The 19,767-nt window shown below is 41.7% G+C and overlaps 1 protein-coding gene across 2 annotated transcripts in view; it reads right to left on the bottom strand.

The window, feature by feature from the left end:
- MFGE8 (milk fat globule EGF and factor V/VIII domain containing) overlaps positions 1 to 19,767 on the bottom strand; it is a 68,416-nt gene that overhangs the window by 21,076 nt on the left and 27,573 nt on the right. For both annotated transcript variants that reach the window (XM_088452653.1, XM_088452654.1), the window contains exons 3-6: positions 14,868 to 14,999; positions 5,890 to 6,003; positions 3,945 to 4,126; positions 380 to 535 (exon numbers count right to left, since the gene is read on the bottom strand). In XM_088452653.1, the coding sequence (XP_088308779.1) occupies positions 380 to 535; positions 3,945 to 4,126; positions 5,890 to 6,003; positions 14,868 to 14,999 (584 nt within the window). The remainder of the gene's footprint in view (positions 1 to 379; positions 536 to 3,944; positions 4,127 to 5,889; positions 6,004 to 14,867; positions 15,000 to 19,767) is intronic.

Here is a 19,767-nt window from a genome sequence, read left to right as displayed (position 1 = left end):
CGGTGATCACTTCTCCTGAACAGGACAAAAGGATTATTATTTATACAACATCACATCTTGCTGAAACTTGCAAACTAAACTTTATGAGGGTGAGAGGAAAGTAAGGTAATGAGAAGAGGAAAGCTGGAAATAATGGAGCAGAAACCATGAGAAGAAGCAGAAAATAAGCCTTGCTAGGGGACAATACGGAGAGTACAACCTGCACACAATAGAAGAAATGAGAATCACCCATACAAACAGGAGGTTGTCAGCTTAAAAAAAAAAAAAAAAAACAAACACGACACCAAACATACGTTACGCTATCTTCATGCTCTCCTACAGATTTAGTTATCTCTATTCACTCCAGTCATAAGCAAATATAAGTCACATAGACTCGCACCTTGTCTTTTTCCTGCCCATCACCCTTATAAACGGTGAACTCGTGCCCATCAACGCTGTACGCCACCTTAAATTCCTTCAGGTACTCTGCGTTACCCATCCGACTGGCTCCCTGGGTGAGGATTCCAGACACCTTCACCTGCCTTAACAGGTTAACCTGTGGAGAGAAGATAACAATACTAATATTATATATATATATATATATATATACACACATACATACATATATACACACACACACACACACACACACACACACATACATACATACAGGTTGAGTCTCCCATATCCAGATATTCCGAAATACGGAATATTTTCAGCATGACTGAGATAATGAAACCTTTGATTTTTGATGGTTTCATGTACATAAACTTTGTCTAAGGCACAAATTATCAAAAAGATTGTATAAAATAACCTTCAGGCTGTGTGTATAAGGTGTATATGAAAAATAAATGAATTTCATGTATGTACACAAACTTTTTTTGATGCACAAAATTATAAAAAATATTGTCTAAAATGACCTGCAGGCTGTGTGTATAAGGTGTATATAACACATAAATGCATTCTGTGTGTATATTTGGGTCCCATTTCCAAGACATTTCATTATAATATGCAATTATTCCAAAATATGGAATATTCCGATATCCAAAATACCCCTGGTCCCAAGCATTTTGGATATGGGAGACTCAACCTGTATATACATATACATACATACATACATACATACAGGTTGAGTCTCCCATAACCAAATATTCCGAAATACGGAATTATTTTGGCATGACTGAGATAATGAAACCTTTGATTTTTGATGGTTCAATGTACACAAACTTTGTCTAAGGCACAAATTATTAAAAATATTGTATAAAATGACCTTCAGGCTGTGTGTATAAGGTGTATATGAAACATAAATGAATTTCATTTATGTACACAAACTTTGCTTGAGCCACAAAATTATTGAAAATATTGTATACAATTACCTGCAGGCTGTGTGTATAAGGTGTACATAACACATAAATGCATTCTGTGTGTATATTTGGGTCCCATTCACAATATCTTTCATTATGTTATGTAAATATTCAAAAATACGGAATATTCCGTTATCCAAAATACCCCTGGTCCCACTGTGTTGAAGCAGCTGCCCGGGTGCAAGTGTACAGGTTGAGTCTCCCATATCCAAATATTCCGAAATACGGAATATTTTCAGCATGACTGAGATAATGAAACCTTTGATTTTTGATGGTTTAATGTACACAAACTTTGTCTAAGGCACAAATTATTAAAAAGATTGTATAAAATAACCTTCAGGCTGTGTGTATAAGATGTATATGAAACATAAATGAATTTCATGTATGTTCACAAACTTTTTTTGATGCACAAAATTATAAAAAATATTGTCTAAAATGACCTGCAGGCTATGTGTATAAGGTGTATATAACACATAAATGCATTCTGTGTGTATATTTGGGTCCCATTTCCAAGACATTTCATTATAATATGCAATTATTCCAAAATACGGAATATTCCGATATCCAAAATACCCCTGGTCCCAAGCATTTTGGATATGGAAGACTCAACCTGTATAACAATTAAAATATCATGGATGTAGATGCCATAAGTGCATACTGCACCACACTGCACTCCAGGACTTGAGTATGAAAAACGTATATGACAATCACGACGTTTCGAAGCGACTAGCGCCCAATCTTCAGGCATACATAAATATGGCTGAGAGAAGTCATCTCCCGTCTCTCAGCCAATGAACGGCTCCCTCCATTGTAGTAAATGGTGGGAACCGCAGGGTAAACTTTAATAACCCTGCGGCTCCCACCATTGACTACTATGGAGGGAGCAGTTCATTGGCTGAGAGACGGGAGATGACCTCTCTCAGCCAATGAACGCTTAGCAGCGGGGTTTCCATGGTGATATCCCGCCGCTAAGCTCTCATTCGGGAAGTAGCGTTCTATAGAACAGTACTAAGTTCGTGGATCGGGTTTTAGGGTTTTTTTTTGCCAAGTCCCGGGGATGCCTACTTTGGAACGAAGAGGACAGAACCTCGCATAGGAGATGGTATGTTTTTTTTTTCACAGGTCCCCTATGGATACTTTACAAGTGGACCGATACTACAGGGTTACATAGGGGAGTATGTGTACATGTGTGTGTGTGTGTATGTATGTTTAATAAACTTATACTGTCACGGTGTGTGTGTCCTGTGTTTTTTTTACAGGTGAACTACAGGTACTAGTGGGCCCTTAATGCCCTGCATGCTGGTACTTGTGGTTCTCCAAGTACCAGCATGCGGGGCAGGCTTGCTGAGACCTGCAGTTCTACTTGTAAAGACAATGTTTGATATTCTTTATTTACACCACACTATCAACCCGCCACCCACCGCCACCAGGGGTGGCGGGGATAGCCCCGGGCTATCAGCCTGGGCCTGGGGTGCCCTGGAGAGGGTGACCCCTTTATTGGGGGGTCCCCAGCTCTCCAGGGATCCCCGGCCTGGGCTGACTAGTGGTCAGGGCTGATGCTACTGCTGGGGGGCCCGGTGAAAGGGCTCCCCTGGCTGTGGCATCAGCCCGCCGCTAGAAAAAGTCCAGTGCTGGTTCTGGAACATACAGGGGAACCCTACTCATTTTTTTCCCCTGTATTTCAAGAACCAGGACCAGATCAGAGCCCAGAGCTGGTTGCGCAGAATACGGGGGACCCCTACGTCGTTTGTCCCCCGTATTTTGGCAACCAGCGCTGGTTCTGACTAGCCCGGTGCTGCTTGTGCTTAAGTACAGGGGACCCCTATATCGTTTGTGCCCTGTATTTAAGCACACCCAGCACTTGGTCACTAATGCCCGGGACTGGTTACTCTTTTTTTTTTGGGGGGGGGGGGGGGGGGCACGCCATTTTTCCCTTTTTTTACACTGTTTTTTTTTTTTTTTTTACCACAGCAGCACAGACGGGTCTCACGGACCCGTCATTGCTCTGTGCCAATCACACAGATGCATGTAGCACGGATCTCCCGGGTCCGTGCTACATGCAAATGGGCACCATAACGCTGATTGGCTTCCTGTCTGCCACTGCAGTGCCACTCCTAGATGGGCCATGTGTTTGTGCCGCCCACTTGTGTCGCTTAGCATAGTCATCCAGCTACCTCGGTGCAACCTTTTGGCCTAAAAACAATATTGTGAGGTGTGAGGTGTTCAGAATAGAGTGGAAATGAGTGAAAATGAATGTTATTGGGGTTATTAATAGCGTAGGAACAAAAAAAAGACCCATTTTATGTGATTTTAGCGTTTTTTTTAATATTTAAAAAAAAAAATCCATATCCAAAACACGGAAGGGTGGTTTTGGCAAAACCAATGGCCGGTGTATATATATATATCCAGTTCCCTACACCACAGAAGATGCAGCAGCTCTGTGGATTTCAATAAGAAAACTGCTACTAGGAGAAAAAATGCTGTTGCAAAATCAATCAACATAAAATAAGTCCATTGGTTAAGAATGTTTTATTATTATTATATGTACAAATTAAGACAAAAACAAAACATGCAGGGGAGAAAAGCAGCATTAGCAATTACCTGAATCCATGGGTGTCTGTCATAGCTATTAGCAGTCCAGGCATTAACCAAACCTTTGTTGTTCAGCCGGGCAAGGTTTGGACCCCAACGCTGCAGACCAAGGAAACCATGATACAAGGAGGATGATGTAATCTGGGCATCGGATATGGCACCGCCTTCCATTCCCAATGCATTCGCACAACCTTGGTAAATAAATAAATGTACGTTAGTGGTTACATAAAGTAACCTCATAATACAACAGCTTAAAAAAATATATATTCATTGTATGAATAAATATACTCTATTTTGCTAATATGAACATCAGGGCTTGACCTTAGCGACAGGTAACCATTCAAATGTCCAAGTTACGCAGTACTTAAGAAAAAAAAATAGCGCTAAATGTACTATTGAAGGTAACAAAATCAGCTGTGATCCCACCAAGTTTCTAGATTTCCGCCAGGCATTTCCAATAAAGCAGAAGTCTGTGGGAGGTTGGAGCCAAGCTAGTGTGCTCCTGGTACTGTATGGAGAAGATTTACTGCTTTGCATTGTTTCGTGGAGCAGAGCAAAAGGCATTTTGCAAAGTGTGATCATCAAAGTAGAGTGAACATTTTTTTTTTTTTTTTTTTTTTTTTAGAGGCCCTCGTGGCTCTATTTTGGGAGCACTGACATGTTTATATATAACCAATCACATAAATCATATTTAGGTCTACAAACTGGGCAAATTTAAAATTGCTCTAACCCTAATTGCTATTAAAGTATTTATCACTTTGTCCACCTGTGTCTAACGTACACACATTACTTGGTCAAAAACAGTCTGAACCATATTGGTTAATGTAGCAAACCCCAAATTAAAAGAGGTTCCTTTTGCAGGAGCATTAGAGACATCTTATCTTAATGAGGTCTCCTACCTAATCCAATGCGATAATGGAAATACCACTGGCCTCCTCATAATCATCATCATCATATCTGCCCATAATTATCTTGTACAAGACACGGATCACTTTGTGATGTTATTTGCTGAATTACAGTACTGCTCTAGGTTAGCACTAAGTTAAGCTTGGTAGGTACACACTACATAATTATGGGGCAGATTTGTAGAGTGTGTACGAAACTCTCCTGCAAGGGTAGGATCAGGATTTTATTTTCTGCTTAAAAACTGCGATCCCCGAACTCCCTACCCCATTGAAGAAAGCACACACTGAGATAAATATAGCCCAGTATGTACAGGGTGCATACTGATCAGATAATCGCTCTAAGGTTGGAGCATTTATCTGATCTGAAGAGTTGATCTTCAAGAGTGCACCCAGCTTTAAACGCACATTAACACAAATCTAAACAGATGCTCTACTGTCAGGGCCACTGGCTGATATAATCTGGGTCTAGTAAAATCTCTTTCATTCAGGGAACTTTAGTGATCCCTTCACCAGATTTTCCCGTCATCATTGGAGGCACCATCATGTAGTGTAGGGATAGTGATCAGAAAGACAAGTAATCACTATATACATGTGAGCTTAGTTGTGACCAATTAAGAGTGAGACGGATTAAGAGGTTCAGCCTACATCACTGGTAGTGAAAGTGTTAATGCAACTACAAAAAAAACACAATGGTATTTGAATGCACATCTATGCCAGCTTATTTTTAAAGAAGTATAATGATATAAAAAATAAAAAAAACATGGGAGTTGGGACTTCCCAAAGCCTTTCACATAATGTATTGCCATAAGCTGTGAAATAACACAGTATGATATGTTCTTTGGCAAAGATAACATCACAGCACTGGATGCAGGGCTGTAAGGTGACATTCATCTCTCTTTTGCCATGGAAGACTTGCTGCTAAGTATCTTTCCAGTTGAATAATAGGATTGGCCAGGAAGAGGACAGTGGGGGAAAGGGGGCCTCAACCCCTGTAATAGCTCTGTAATATGTTGGTACTGTATAAATACAATAATAATGATAATACTCACGAACTTGACAGGATTTCCCTATATATGGCGAGGCACATTGACAGCTGTAATCATCCTCCAGGTGGCTGCAGATGCCTCCATTTTTACAAGGGCCTGAAGAGCAGCGATTCCGATCTATGAAAAACAGAGATAGTATTGAAGTCAAATGCAAATGTAACGCCGCCTCTTAGCAAATGGGGGGTTTCAGTTTAGAAAAAAGAAATCCAGACCACGAGGATTTCTAGTGCTTATTGACGAATCTCAATAACACATACTTAGATACTTTTTCATGCTGTCTCCCTGGAAGTACCGCAGTAGGTCTGTCCTTGGTCCCAAAACCTCGTCATTACACAGCTTGGAGTGGGAACATGATAGCGCTATTCACAGCCAAGCGCATCATCACTGGCCACTCCCACATCACTGCAGAAGGGTGCAAGATATAAAAAGAAGCCTCTATTACCGTGTGCACAAGACTTGTACACAACGGAGTACCGGAGATCACGTTCATCTCCAAGGGAAGGGAAGCTATGGCGAGGCAGGTTCAATCTAGAGGTCTCCTCCGGGAATTTGGTACAGTATATTGGATGACCATAACATTTAGAATTACCAAGGCCTGTATATAACAAGATAATAAGCCTAAAAGAAATGAACTATTAAGCTTTTGTAAAATGCTCTTTTTACACTGCACAGAAAAAAAGGGAAAAGGACAGAGCATAAATATAGCTGGACTTTGCTCCATAGTCAGGCCACTCAATGCACTATTGTTAAGCTGGGTACACACCATACGGTGGTGCAACACAATGTAACAATGCATTGTGCGCGCCGTACATACCGCACGATCCGGTGTACAGCAGCAGAATGAGCCAATACATGCTGCATTGACCCAACTGCTGTACAGAACACCAGATGGGACAGATCAGGCGTACACACTATACAATGTACGATATATTGTTCTGATCCGCATCGGAACGATATATCGTACAACATATCATATAGTGTGTATCCAGCTTTAGTGTCAGGCAGCTACCACATTGTAGTAGGAAACATATCAAATCTTTAAAAGGGTGGACCAGTGGAGAAGCTCCCTATAGCAACCAATCAGGTTCTGTCTATCATTTTATAGAATGTACTTGATGCATGCTAGCTAGTTGCCGATTGGTTGCTATGGCCAACTTCTCCAATTGTCCACATCTACACTATTTAGAAGGTTTATTCCATTTCCCCCTATGTCACAGCTTCCCTCCTTAATGAAGCAGGGCAACTATATGAAAAAAGAGCTGGCAAAGAGCATAATGAAGTATACTTGCATACAGTGTTTGCATACAGTGTACCATGTATGCTCAGTTAACCAGAGCACAAGGCACAATGTAAGGAGACAATTTATAAAAAGGTTATTTCCGTAACTAAATCTGTTCAGCGTGCCGTCTGCTCCATCCCTTTGCTGAATGCAAACTGCTATCTGTTTTGCATCACTCTGGAATAAGGAAAGAAAGGAAGAGTACCGACACCTGAAGGTGGAGGGGCCTTTATACCTATACACTGTGAGCAAAACAAGAAAACAGTGGCTCACAGTACAATACAACACAAGACAAGGACATGGTTTATACACATTGCTGTGTCCGTAATCCTAACACTCAAATAAGCAGCAGGGCGGAAACAACCAAAGGTTAGGTGCAGTTGTAGGCAGTATAAGATAGTGTAAGTAAGGGAAAGGAGAAGCACATGAGGGAAGAAGGTCCTTGTCGGGAGAGCTTACATTCTAAAGGGGAAGGGCAGACAGACAGCCAGAAAACGTCTGAAAACAACATTAGTCTGTCTAATTCTAGACTGAAAAGTATACAATAACCTTTGCAAGATCACCAGGTATAGCAACAAAATAGTGAGTATAACGGGCTAATACATTTATAGAAATTAGCACACGGTTATTTTACACTAAAACATTTTAAACATGTTGTAGATAGACAGTGGTAGTTGAGACTACAAATAATTATGCCAAGAGGAAGTAAGAGCCTTGTAGGCCGAAACAAATAGCCACAAGCGGCCACGCCCTGCTTGCACACCCCCACAAGCGGCCACGCCCTGCTTGCACACCCCCACAAGCGGCCACGCCCTGCTTGCACATCCCCACAAGCGGCCACGCCCTGCTTGCACATCCCCACAAGCGGCCACGCCCTGCTTGCACATCCCCACAAGCGGCCACACATTGCTCAAGGGGGGTGGATTGCAAAAAAAACCCAACACACTTATTAGATCATGTGATTAGATCATTAGGGGAAAGAAAGGAGAGGGACTACAATGCAGAAAAAAGTGCATAGCCATGTGCTTTGTATTTGTTTTGGATAGATGTTTAATGCTGAAGCAAGAACCTCAAAGTATTTTTTGGTGGTATTTACTAAATAAATCAAATTAAAAACATATGCTTTTAGTTCACTTTCTCAAATTAAATAAAAGAAAATTTGCCCATTTTGGCCACATTTTCCGCCTCAACACTAATAAGTAAATTAATGCTATCTTGATCATTCAGGTGTGAGAAAATCCTCAGTGGCAAAGGGGTTAATAGTATACATACAAGCCATACTTGCCTACTTTTGAAAAAGCATTTCAGGGAGATTGTAAAAGCGGCACCTATGAGTGCGGTGGTAAAGTGGGCGTGTACTGGGAGACGTGTCATAAAACTGATTTGCATCCAAATGTAAACGAGCCCTAAAGCAGTTAGGTCTATTTTTCAATAAAAACACACTGATATATTACAGAAAATGTATGTAGCCATAGGGATCACTGTGCCTTATAAACAATGCAGGGAAAGGATACTAGGGATCCCATTTGAATATGTGTATATATATATATATATATATATATATATATCTGTTTATTTTTATATATACATAATGGGTGTAAGGTAGAATCAGACAGATTGCTAGGCTCTTCAGGGAGATTGCTACTGTTTCAGGAAGTCTCCCTGACAATCAGGGAGAGTTGGCATGTATGATACAAGCTGTGTTATGCTAGTAACTAAGGAAATCAGATTTGTAACTTACTGGAACAATAGCTTTAAACACTGGAATCCCGAATATGGAAGATGTATTACAAAAAAAGTTTTGCCTTAAGTAGGGATGTGCAGGCTCGGATAGGTTCGAGTTTGCACGTGGAGTTCGGATTTTTCCCTCCAAAAAAACGGAACTCAGAACGAGGCAAAACGTCATCTTACATGGACGAACATCATCATTCCTGGACAAAAGACCAGGAATGATGATGTTCGTCCATGTAAGATGACGTTTTGCCTCGTTCTGAGTTCCGTTTTTTTGGAGGGAAAAATCCGAACTCCACGTGCAAACTCGAACCTATCCGAGCCTGCACATCCCTAGCCTTAAGTAATAAAATCAATCTCAGTTAAATGATATAATATAAGAAGGGAGTATAAAGATTAAAAAAAAGTGGTTTGTTTTCCAAGGATTGTGTTCTTTAATTCCTAACGGATTTTTTAAGTCACACATTTTGTTCAATGAGATTGTCCTCCCATGGCCCCCAGCACATACTGTAATCATTTAACATCATTACCGGCCCCAGGAAAAGCCTTAAAGAGTTTATGTTTGGAGAGATTTTTCTTCACATTCCTTTCCTAAAGCCCTCTGAAGTTTGTCACATGGGAGGAAAAGTAAACTAAGAAAAGAGTGCAATCGGCAGCTCGGCTTTTGAAGTGCAATGTCACCGGTTGTCAGTGATTTCCGGAGACAGTCCCCATATATATATATATCTTATATATAAAATGCATTGGTCTGTGTTTGTTTATCTCTCTGCCCGGTTATGTAATCGGACACCCCTGCACCAATTGGGATGAAACCAACACAAGGTGGTCCTGTTGGATCCTGGCTAGATTTTAGTTGGGTTAGGGTTCCAGTCGTACCTACCGTTGGTGTTTGCTGGGCAGAACTTTGACCCGGGGAGCCTGTTCTGGGCCTTCCACTGGATGGATGTGGACGAAAGCTTCACAGAGTGGTAACATTGGATCCCAGGAGATATACTAGGGGGTTGAGGTCCCAGTCGGACCTCCCACTGGTGTACGCTGGGCAGAACAGATGCCTTATGGTGTGGTTGGGATCCCCAGTCAGACCCCACGACAGAGTGTGTTGAGCAGAACTTTGACCCACAGAGCCTGTTCTGGGCCTTCCACTGGATAGATTTGGTCGACATCACATCATTTGGACGAAAACTTTACAGAGTGGTAACATTGGATCCCAGGAGACATACTAGGGGGTTGGGGTCCCAGTCGGACCTCACAACAGAGTGCGCTGAGCAGAACTTTGACTGGAAGACGCTGTGCAGAAACAGAGTTTGATGGCAGATAAGAACCACTTGGCCCATCTAGTCTGCCTTTTCATTTCTCCTTTTGACAATTTCAACCCTATTTGCTCCTTAGTTCTCTTTTAAGGATATGCTTAACCCAAGCATGTATAAATTGTTCCACCTACTTAGCTTCAACCACCTCTAATGAAAGGCTATTCCACTTATCCACCACCCTTTCTGTGAAGTAATTTTTCCTCATATTTCCTCTGAGCCTACCTCTCTCCAGTTTCAGTGCATGTCCTTGTACATCTCTTCTTTTGAAGAATGCTTCCCGTCTGTACCTTGATGTATTTGAAAGTTTCTATCATGTCCCCATTTCCCTTCTCTGCTCCAAACTATACATATTAAGATCTTTTAGTCTTTCCGGGTAAGTTCTGTGCTGTAGGCCAGAGGTTCCCAAACGCGGTCCTCAAGGCTCCCCAACAGTTCAGGTTTTAGAGATATCCATGGCTGAGCACAGGTGACTTAATTAGTGCCTCAGTCAATTTGATTTAACCATATGTGCTCAACCATGGATCTCTCTAAAACCTGCACTGTTGGGGAGCCTTGAGGACCGCGTTTGGGAACCTCTGCTGTAGGCCATGCACTATTTTATTTGCCCTTCTTTGTACCATCTCTAATGTATTTATATCCCTCTGGAGATATGGCCTCCAGCGCTGAACACAGTATTCTAGATGAGGCCGTACCAATGAACTATACAGTAGAATTATTACTTCTTTTTTCCTGCTACTGATTCCTCTCCATATGCAACCAAGCATCTGACTTGCCTTCCTCAATGCTTTGGTGCATTGCTTGCCTGCCTTCAAGTCATCTGAAATGGTGACTCCTAAATCCCTTTACTCCTTGATACTATATTAAGCCTTTGGGTTATTGAGACAAGTGCATGATCTTGCATTTTTTTTTTTTTACATTAAACTGTAGTTGCCATGTTCTTGCCCATTCCTCTAGTCTACCCAGATCCTCAGTCATTTGTTTTACCTCTCCTGGTATGTCTACCCTGTTGCATACTTTTGTGTCATCTGCAAAAAGACATACTTTCCCTTCAATACCATTTGCAATATCACCAACAGATATTAAAAAGCACTGGCCCAAGTATAGATCCCTGGGGTACTCCACTGGCAACCTTTCCCTCCCGTGATGCACTCCATTTACTACAACTCTGTTTCCTATCCTGCAACCAAGATCTTATCCACAGTCATAGAATCCAATCCCAAGCATTCCAGTTTGTTTAACATTCTGTGATGCGGGACCGTGTCAAAAGCCTTACTAAAGTAGATAAGCTACATCTACAGCCTTCTCTTGATCTATTACTTTTGTCACCCAGTCAAAAAAGTCAATAAGATTTGTTTGGCATGATCTACCCCGAGTAAATCCATGCTGTTTGGCATCCTGTAAATTGTTGGATTTGAGATATTCCACAACTCTTTCTTTTAATAGTGTTTCCATTATTTTTCCCACTACTGATGTAATGCTCACTGGTCTGCAGTTACTTGCTTATTTACTTCCACTTTTGTACAGTGGTATTACATTTGCTCTTTTCCAGTCCTCTGGAATCACTCCTGATACTAGCGACTGGTTGAATAATTCTGTTAATGTTATCAGAACCCCATTAAGCTCTTTTATGTATCCAATCCGGCCCCATTTATCCACTTTCAGTTTTGAGACTTCTGTTAGGACCCTCTCCTCTGTATATGTACTTCCATGTACCTAATTTTTGTTAATGCATCTGCAACTTAACTGTGGCCCCTTTCCCTCCCCTTCTGTAGTGAATACATGTCGGACCGTTTAAACGCGTACATAAATTAGCCACTGCGCACATGCATGCAGGAGAGCCCTCTGTGTGTCTGGAGTCACGCTGTGTCTGCGGCATCTTAGACTTACTCAGAAGGCTGATGGCCGTCTGATCTGCATTTTGAGGTTTCCGATTTTGTGCATGAGTGGCGGATGCGAGATGCTTTATGTGGGCGTCTCTAAGCACTGGACAGCGAGCGAGTCATTAGCATATTTTCACAGCTGCGTTCCGTGAGAAATTGCAGCTGCGATTGCATACGCGTCCACATGTGGATCAGGCCCTCGATCCCAATTACCTCCCATATGCCCAGAACATTGGTTTAGGTCACTGCCCAGAGGAATAAGCAATGTTTTCACACCTTCTTGTCGTCTTGACTTATTTCTTTTTGTAAATCAGCACTACTACATTATAATCAATTCAGTTCAAAAGTGTTATTACAATTAAATAAATAGGATTATTAAAATGGTTACTAGATATGTACGTACACTTAAAACATTTGCAATCCCTTGTTAATGATAGGGAACATTAGGTATATGATAAGTTTAAACAGGCATATGTATAAATCACTATGCAGCACAAAGGGTTACTAGTCAATCTTTCTAATAAAAGTTGTTGTTTTTTTGCTAGGGGTATAATACTGAAATACTATACTAAATAGTATGGGATAGATGGTTGGATTCTCCATGTGGCCGGTCTGGTGTGGTATCTCCCTGCCCATATATTGGATAGTTCCAAAGTATAAAAATAGTTGTACAGTAATTTAACTATAGAGATGTATGTGTTATCATTACTATAGGTGTTCGAGACAGTAAAATGTATTTCCTGTTAGTTTCATATGCGGTGGAGTTGTGTTGCACAATGCTACTTGTATAGACAGAAGAGAAACCACACATATATTTAATTGTAAAAAAAAAAATTAAATTTTTTTTTTGTATTCTTGTTTTAGTATTTAATAGTAGTATTGAAATGTTCACAATTGCTTTAATGTCGTAACTTTTCATGTACAAAAAGTAAAATACAATAAAAATGTATTGGATTAAAAAACAAAAAAAAAATTTTTTGTCTTCTCCATATACAAAGTAATTAATACATAAAACTACGCTTCCTGTACTGTGATGTTACAAATACTGCTTATGCATTTCATTTCTTATCTCAAATGGTCTGTACAAACTGTACAACTTCCCCCTTAGAGGAGTTTCCTCTGTAACAAGCAAATTGTGGCCTTGATAACGATCAATCCAATGTAATTATATTTTGGTGTAATGAAATTATGTAAACCCATGTCTGGGGCTCTTCTCCTCCATCTGGGGGAGAAGTCGCTGCTACTTAAGTACATTTTCATAGCTCTTTTTAAAACTAACAGAACCAGGGCCTGCTTTATCATTAGTCCGTCATAGCAGCTAGAGTACATCCAGACAGACACCATCTTGGTATACATTCCTAAAATACACTTCCACTTTCTTAAATATATTATGGACCACACTAGATATAGGCATGAAAAGGAGAACTGCCTCTGGGAAAGTTCCTTGCAACACTTTTAAAAGAGAAATACTGTAATGTCCACCTGGTTTTACAGTACCCTTAATATAAAGGCACAACAGTTAAGGACAGAGGTTGGCAAAATAGTCTTCTGGAAATTTCATTTTGCCAGTAAAGGGTAAAGAATGCACGCAGTGCCCATAAATCCAGCCTGGAGGTATTTCCGGAAAGCTTTTTACCATGAGTCACACAAAGCCAAAAACCTGCTCGAGATTCTTGTTCCCAGCTTGTTTATGTCTGAAATCCAAAAATACTTTCATCCCACTTATTAAAGTGTAGTTTGTGTCTAAGCATAGCTAATTTTCTGCTGCATTTCTGTCTTGTATATGTTAAAGAAAAAAAAAAAAAAGAAAAAAAACTATTTGAATGACCTTACTCTTTGTACCAGTCATTTCTACATCAAAAATAGGAACCTGCGGCTTTTGGATCATCAACCAGAAAACCACCAACCTTCACTCATGTTCCCCTGGTTTCCACTGCACCACAGGCCATTTCTCTACAGTCTGACATAACACCAGGACTATTATTAAATCCAGACAGTCAAAAAAAAAATTCTATTACGATCACCCATATTTGCCAACTTTGGCATGATGCGATCCAGTAGATCCATGCAGAGGACATGGAACTGCGAAACTGACCCGATAATCACTAATCACTCCGAGGATCTGAGAATTTATCTGAGTGACCAGCACAGTGTGTACCAGGCTTAAAAGTACTGCACTCATTAAAATGACAATCTAAATTTTATTTCGTTTTACAAGATGTTACCAGTACTCCCCATTTTCATTAGGACTGGGGTCGACTTGCAGGTATTTGGCATTGTCTGGGGAGCATTAAGTTGTGGACTGGTCACCTACTTTGTTCCAGCATTAGATGTAAGCACACCTTGGTATTTTATCATTTAAATGAGTGTTCCCCTCAGTTCACAAAAATAATGTTTAAATGTATAATGGTTAAAATGCTTTAAGTAGCATTACAACCATGTCAGGATAACAGGGATGTGCGGTCAGGGGAGGCAGGGGAGGCTGTCATACTCCCTCCCCTATCACACTACTGTACCTGTCATGCTCCAGAGTTCTGACCTCACAGCACATCACTGCAGGATACTGGCACCAGCCTTCTCGTGTGGACATACAGTAGTATTGTCTACATAACGTATATATCTCCCAACAGACTATTGAGGCTGCTGTTTTGTAACCTGAACCAATACTTGTGGGACAGAAGTTTTATCTCACTGAGGCACTTTGTGACTGGTTTTAAATAGGATCAAGAAGATAGCAATACGTATAATAATATTATTATACATTTACATAATAATACTCACTGTTTTCACATTTATCGCCATCATAGCCAGGAAGACACTTGCAGGCATACTGTGCAAAGGTATCTCCTCTGCGAGAGTGGGGCAGCACCTGACACTCTCCATTGTTGTAGCAAGGATTTGGCTGACAAGGGCCTGTAAAGGAACACATGAGGAAAATGAGTGAATACATCAAACAGCTGAGCCTAGTTATTATAAATGTATGACATTTTTGTGGTTTTGTTTTCACCCACATTTATGAATCTTTCACACTTAGATGATCAAGAACAAGTCTTCCACCGAACACATTGCCAGCTACTGTATATTGTAAATGTCGACATTCTGACTGTCGACATATCATAACTAACCCTTGTAATTATATATTGAACCAGCAAATCTTCAAAAAAGTGGTGGGGCCAACATCTACTTAGTTTAATGTAATTAAAAGATCTATAAAAAAAATGTAAGTCATTATTCGTGTCTACAACTGCAGAAACAAAATTTATTTAAAACAAAAAAGTTGTCTTATTGTCAGAAACAGGTACGGAATGTGTTTTTTTATAGTACATGAAAAACAAACATTAGTGCAGTGGTTCCAAAGTCCAGTCCTCATGTACCTCCAACAGGTCATGTTTTGTGGATGTTTCTAATCATGCCCAGGTGAGTTATTCTATTTTGCTGGGTCAGTAATTATCCGACCAACTTCCACAGACAGAAAACCTCAAAAGATGACTAGTCGGGAACCACTGCATTAAAGCAAAACTAACCGTAGGTTGGGAAGAAAGAACCATTTTTTTTGTGGTACTTGATTCTTAGAAATGAAATATATCTGGTTATGAAACACCTCTTTTGGGGTTAAAGAACAATGGCACACTGACATTTGGGTCGCAGTAAGAGGAGATCGTTACACACCACTGCACTGAAGAACAGAAATAAAAGTGCTCTACAAATGTAAGTAAAAAGGGGGCATACAACCACAATTATATAGACATGTGACACTTTGGCTGACATAACACTATAGTGTGTAGTAAAATTAAATATATATACATAATAAAGCAAAATGTCAATTTATGAGGAAAAGAAGATTATTCACTTACTGGTAACTATTTCTGTTATGCAGATAGAGGTATGCTGATAAGGGTTTGCACCATTCTCTATGCACAGTTTGCATAGAAAACTATTCTGTTTCCTTATAACCCTCCATTGCCCTAGTCCCTCTCCAGTTCTTCAATAGCCAAGCCAAAGCAAAGAAAAGGATGGGCCCACTGGCTGCATTCCTGGCCAGGAGCCTGTTTCTCCCTACATGTGCCAGACAAAGATAAATGCATTTCTCAAAGTCACCCAGAAGGGTGGCAGGAATGCTCAATTTGCAAATAAAACAATGTTAAAGATTGAGCAAGAATTGGATGAAGAAGACCAAGTTATCAACCTACACACATGCTCCACTGATGCCCCATAATGTGCAGTCAAAGCGGATGGAATTGATTTGCTAGTCTACGCATAAACAGCAGACAGCAAAAAGGTAAGCAAAATAGTCTTTGCCTAGGAAAGATAAATTCATAGACAACACATTCAGTATGTAATTCTGCCTCTTCTGCATTGCTAGTACACAAACCCCCTAAACTAGGTTGAGATTCCACAATGGAATCAGACAATCTAATCAATGTCTAACAGGACAAACTACTTAAAGGAACAATCTCACCTCAGAATTAACTGCCTAGTGGAAGCTGCAGAAGAATTGAAAGGACGACACCTGAACATCCAGAGCTAGACCAGTCTTCAGTCTGCATTGAAGCACTAGAATGACCCTAATGAGAGTGAACCATTCTGGATCCCAATTATTGCCCCTGCATTGTCCCCATCAGAACCTGTACCTTTCCTTCTAATGCGTCATAGTTTCAACTGCAATGTCAAAGTAAAGACCTTTAGGTACTGGCAAAGGGATACCATGGTCTTCAAGGCCAACATGAGGCATTAAAATAGTTCAAGTCACATCTACCCAAACAGTTTTGAGAACTCTTGGAAGCAATGGATGAAAAAGGAAACAGATACAGAAACTTAAAGTTCCATGAAATGGGCATGACCTAACTACTGGATTTCTAGAGTATCTTAATGTTTCTTGCTGAAAATGACCATTGGGGAGATGTATCAAAACTTCTAAAGAGAAAAAGTTGAGAATTTGCTTACCAATCAGCTTATTGCAACCATTCAGATTTTAGCTGTCATTTATTTAGCACCTTCTAGAAGGTTTGATACATCTCACCCTAAACATGATTTGCATTGGTCATTCATGTTTGCACTGTTGTGTTGTTTTATTGATCTCTGTTTGTAACCAAGACACTAACACCAGAACATTCATAAGACACGTCCCTGAGTCCTGTGTTCTTTTGAAAAGTTTCTGACCTAAAAACACACTTTCCTAGAACCAGCATTTGGCGATTGAGGAATTCTGCCTTGTAATTCTCCTGGCACACCCGAAACACTGCACTTTGCCCGAGTCTTTCATTGCCAGCTGACTAGGAGTCCCACCCCCTTGATGGTTGATATATTCCACAGCTTTGGAATTGTGTAACTGAACCTTAACTGTCAATCTTTAAGGAATTGGAGCCCATTTCATTGTCACGACATTGGGGTTTTGTAGATTCAAGTCTGAAACCCTGGGGCTCTAGCTACACTTGTAGCATGGGATGCGGTTATGAGACCGCCAGTCTCAATCCCTACAACGTAATCCCGCCAAGGCTGGAGCGATCATCCTCTCTGCCGGGTAATTATATACACAGAGCCCGGGGATGGGGGGGGGTTAGGGACCCCCAGGGGGATTTAGGGTTAGGCACCCCCCGGGGAAGGTTAGGGTTAGGCTAGGGGAAGCAGGGGATGTTAGGGTTTGGTTTAGGGTGTGGGGAGGGGGTGTTAGGTTTAGGCACCCACGGGGGGGATTGTTAGGGTTAGGCACCCCTAAGAGAGGGTAACGATGGGAGAGAGGGGAGGGTTAGCATACTTACCACCGGGGGTCGGGACCTTCACCTGTCGGCCTGTCTCTTGAGCCGCCGGTATTTCAATCCCATTCCTTGTAGCATAGTACACAAAGCTTGAGGCCTTGATAATGTTACAGGACAGATATGGGTCACTGGATATGGGTCACAGCGATAAAAGTACATTGGAACAGTCCGTGGATACACTGAGAAGAGTGCCAGCAGCACAATGTAGTCAGACTGTGAGTAATGCTGGACTGAGACTGTAGTAAAGCAGAAGCAGGCTGCAGGTGATGTTGGAACAGTGTGCTGTGCACAATAGAAGCAGGCTGCAGGTGATGTTGGAACAGTGTGCTGTGCACAATAGAAGCAGGCTGCAGGTGATGTTGGAACAGTGTGCTGTGCACAATAGAAGCAGGCTGCAGGTGATGTTGGAACAGTGTGCTGTGCACAATAGAAGCAGGCTGCAGGTGATGTTGGAACAGTGGGCCTGATTCAGACCCGCTCGCGAGTGCTGAGCGCTCGCAAGCGGGTCGATGGTGGCCCAGTGCGCATGCACGGAGCCGGCTCTGTCGTGCGCATGCGCAAGACCCGGATAGCGACGGGCAAACAGTCGCTCCGGGTCTCGTACCAAAGGGGGCGTGCTGTCGATGTTGAGTGACAGCACGCCCCCTTTGGTGGGCGGGCCGGGGGAGTGGCTGCCAGACGGAGGCGTTCCCATGGGAATGCCAACCATCTGGGGCCGGTCCCACTGACATCACAAGTGATGTCAGTGGGAGTTCTTTCGGCTCTGTTTGAGCCGAAAGCACTCTAGGGCTTGCGGCAACGAGACCCTACCACAAGGGTCTCATCGCAAGACCGATGGTCGTGATGATCTTGACCATCGCGACCAACTTCCTGGCCGCTCGCTATAGCTGTGGGTGGTCACCCACAGCTATGCGAGTGGCCAGGAGGCCGCTCTAAAAAAACAGAAGGCCGGCCCTGATTCAGAGCGAGTGCTCTGTCAGAGCTTCCGGCTCTGAATCAGGCCCAGTGTGCTGTGCACAATAGAAGCAGGCTGCAGGTGATGTTGGAACAGTGTGCTGTGCACAATAGAAGAAGGCTGCAGGTGATGTTGGAACAGTGTGCTGTGCACAATAGAAGCAGGCTGCAGGTGATGTTGGAACAGTGTGCTGTGCACAATAGAAGCAGGCTGCAGGTGATGTTGGAACGGTGTGCTGTGTACAATAGAAGTAGGCTGTGAAGCAATACTGAAGCACGTTTTCTGGATAGCAATGAACAGAACACCGAGAAGCAATTTTGTTCCAGGTTTTCTGAATAGCACAGAAGCTGAAAGCTGTGAAGAAATTACTGGAGTAGGTGGAACACTCTGAGGCAGAATGTTTGTGAAGTAATTACTGGAGCATGTGTGCTGGAAAACACTGAGGCAGAATGCTTATGAAGCAAATACTGGAGCCTGATAACTGGAACAAGCACCTAATGCTGTTAGCAATACTGGAGAATGATGACTGTAACAGAAGCAGGATGCAAATGGAACCAGGATCCAGGGTACCATGTCATGGGTGAGAAGCTGTTTTGGAAATTAAGAGTCAGCAGTTACTGGTTTAAATAGGGTGTTCTTAGAACTGACTGGATGAATCATGTGAATGAGATCCTACAAACATTTACTATGTCTATAGACTGTTATATGTTGCTATAACCTGCTGCTTCACCATACAAAATAGCTGTTTGATCATCAATTGAATCACCGCAAACCACCAATGAAGTTATTAAAATTGTCTGTAGCAAGATAATTGGCTTAAACAGATGGTGAAAAAGACCTGTTCCACACAGCAGAGGTATGATGTGAAACTGAGTAAATAGCATCGCTGCCATGTCAGAACCATTTTTACCACCAATCTCGCGCAATACGTCACTGGGGTCAATGGGTTAGATAACAGACGGAGGACAAG

The sequence above is a fragment of the Taudactylus pleione genome, unplaced genomic scaffold (genome assembly GCF_031769625.1).
Source record: "Taudactylus pleione unplaced genomic scaffold, aTauple2 ptg000556l, whole genome shotgun sequence".
In the NCBI taxonomy this organism is placed as follows: domain Eukaryota; kingdom Metazoa; phylum Chordata; class Amphibia; order Anura; family Myobatrachidae; genus Taudactylus; species Taudactylus pleione.
This window is presented reverse-complemented; position numbering and strand designations above follow the sequence as displayed.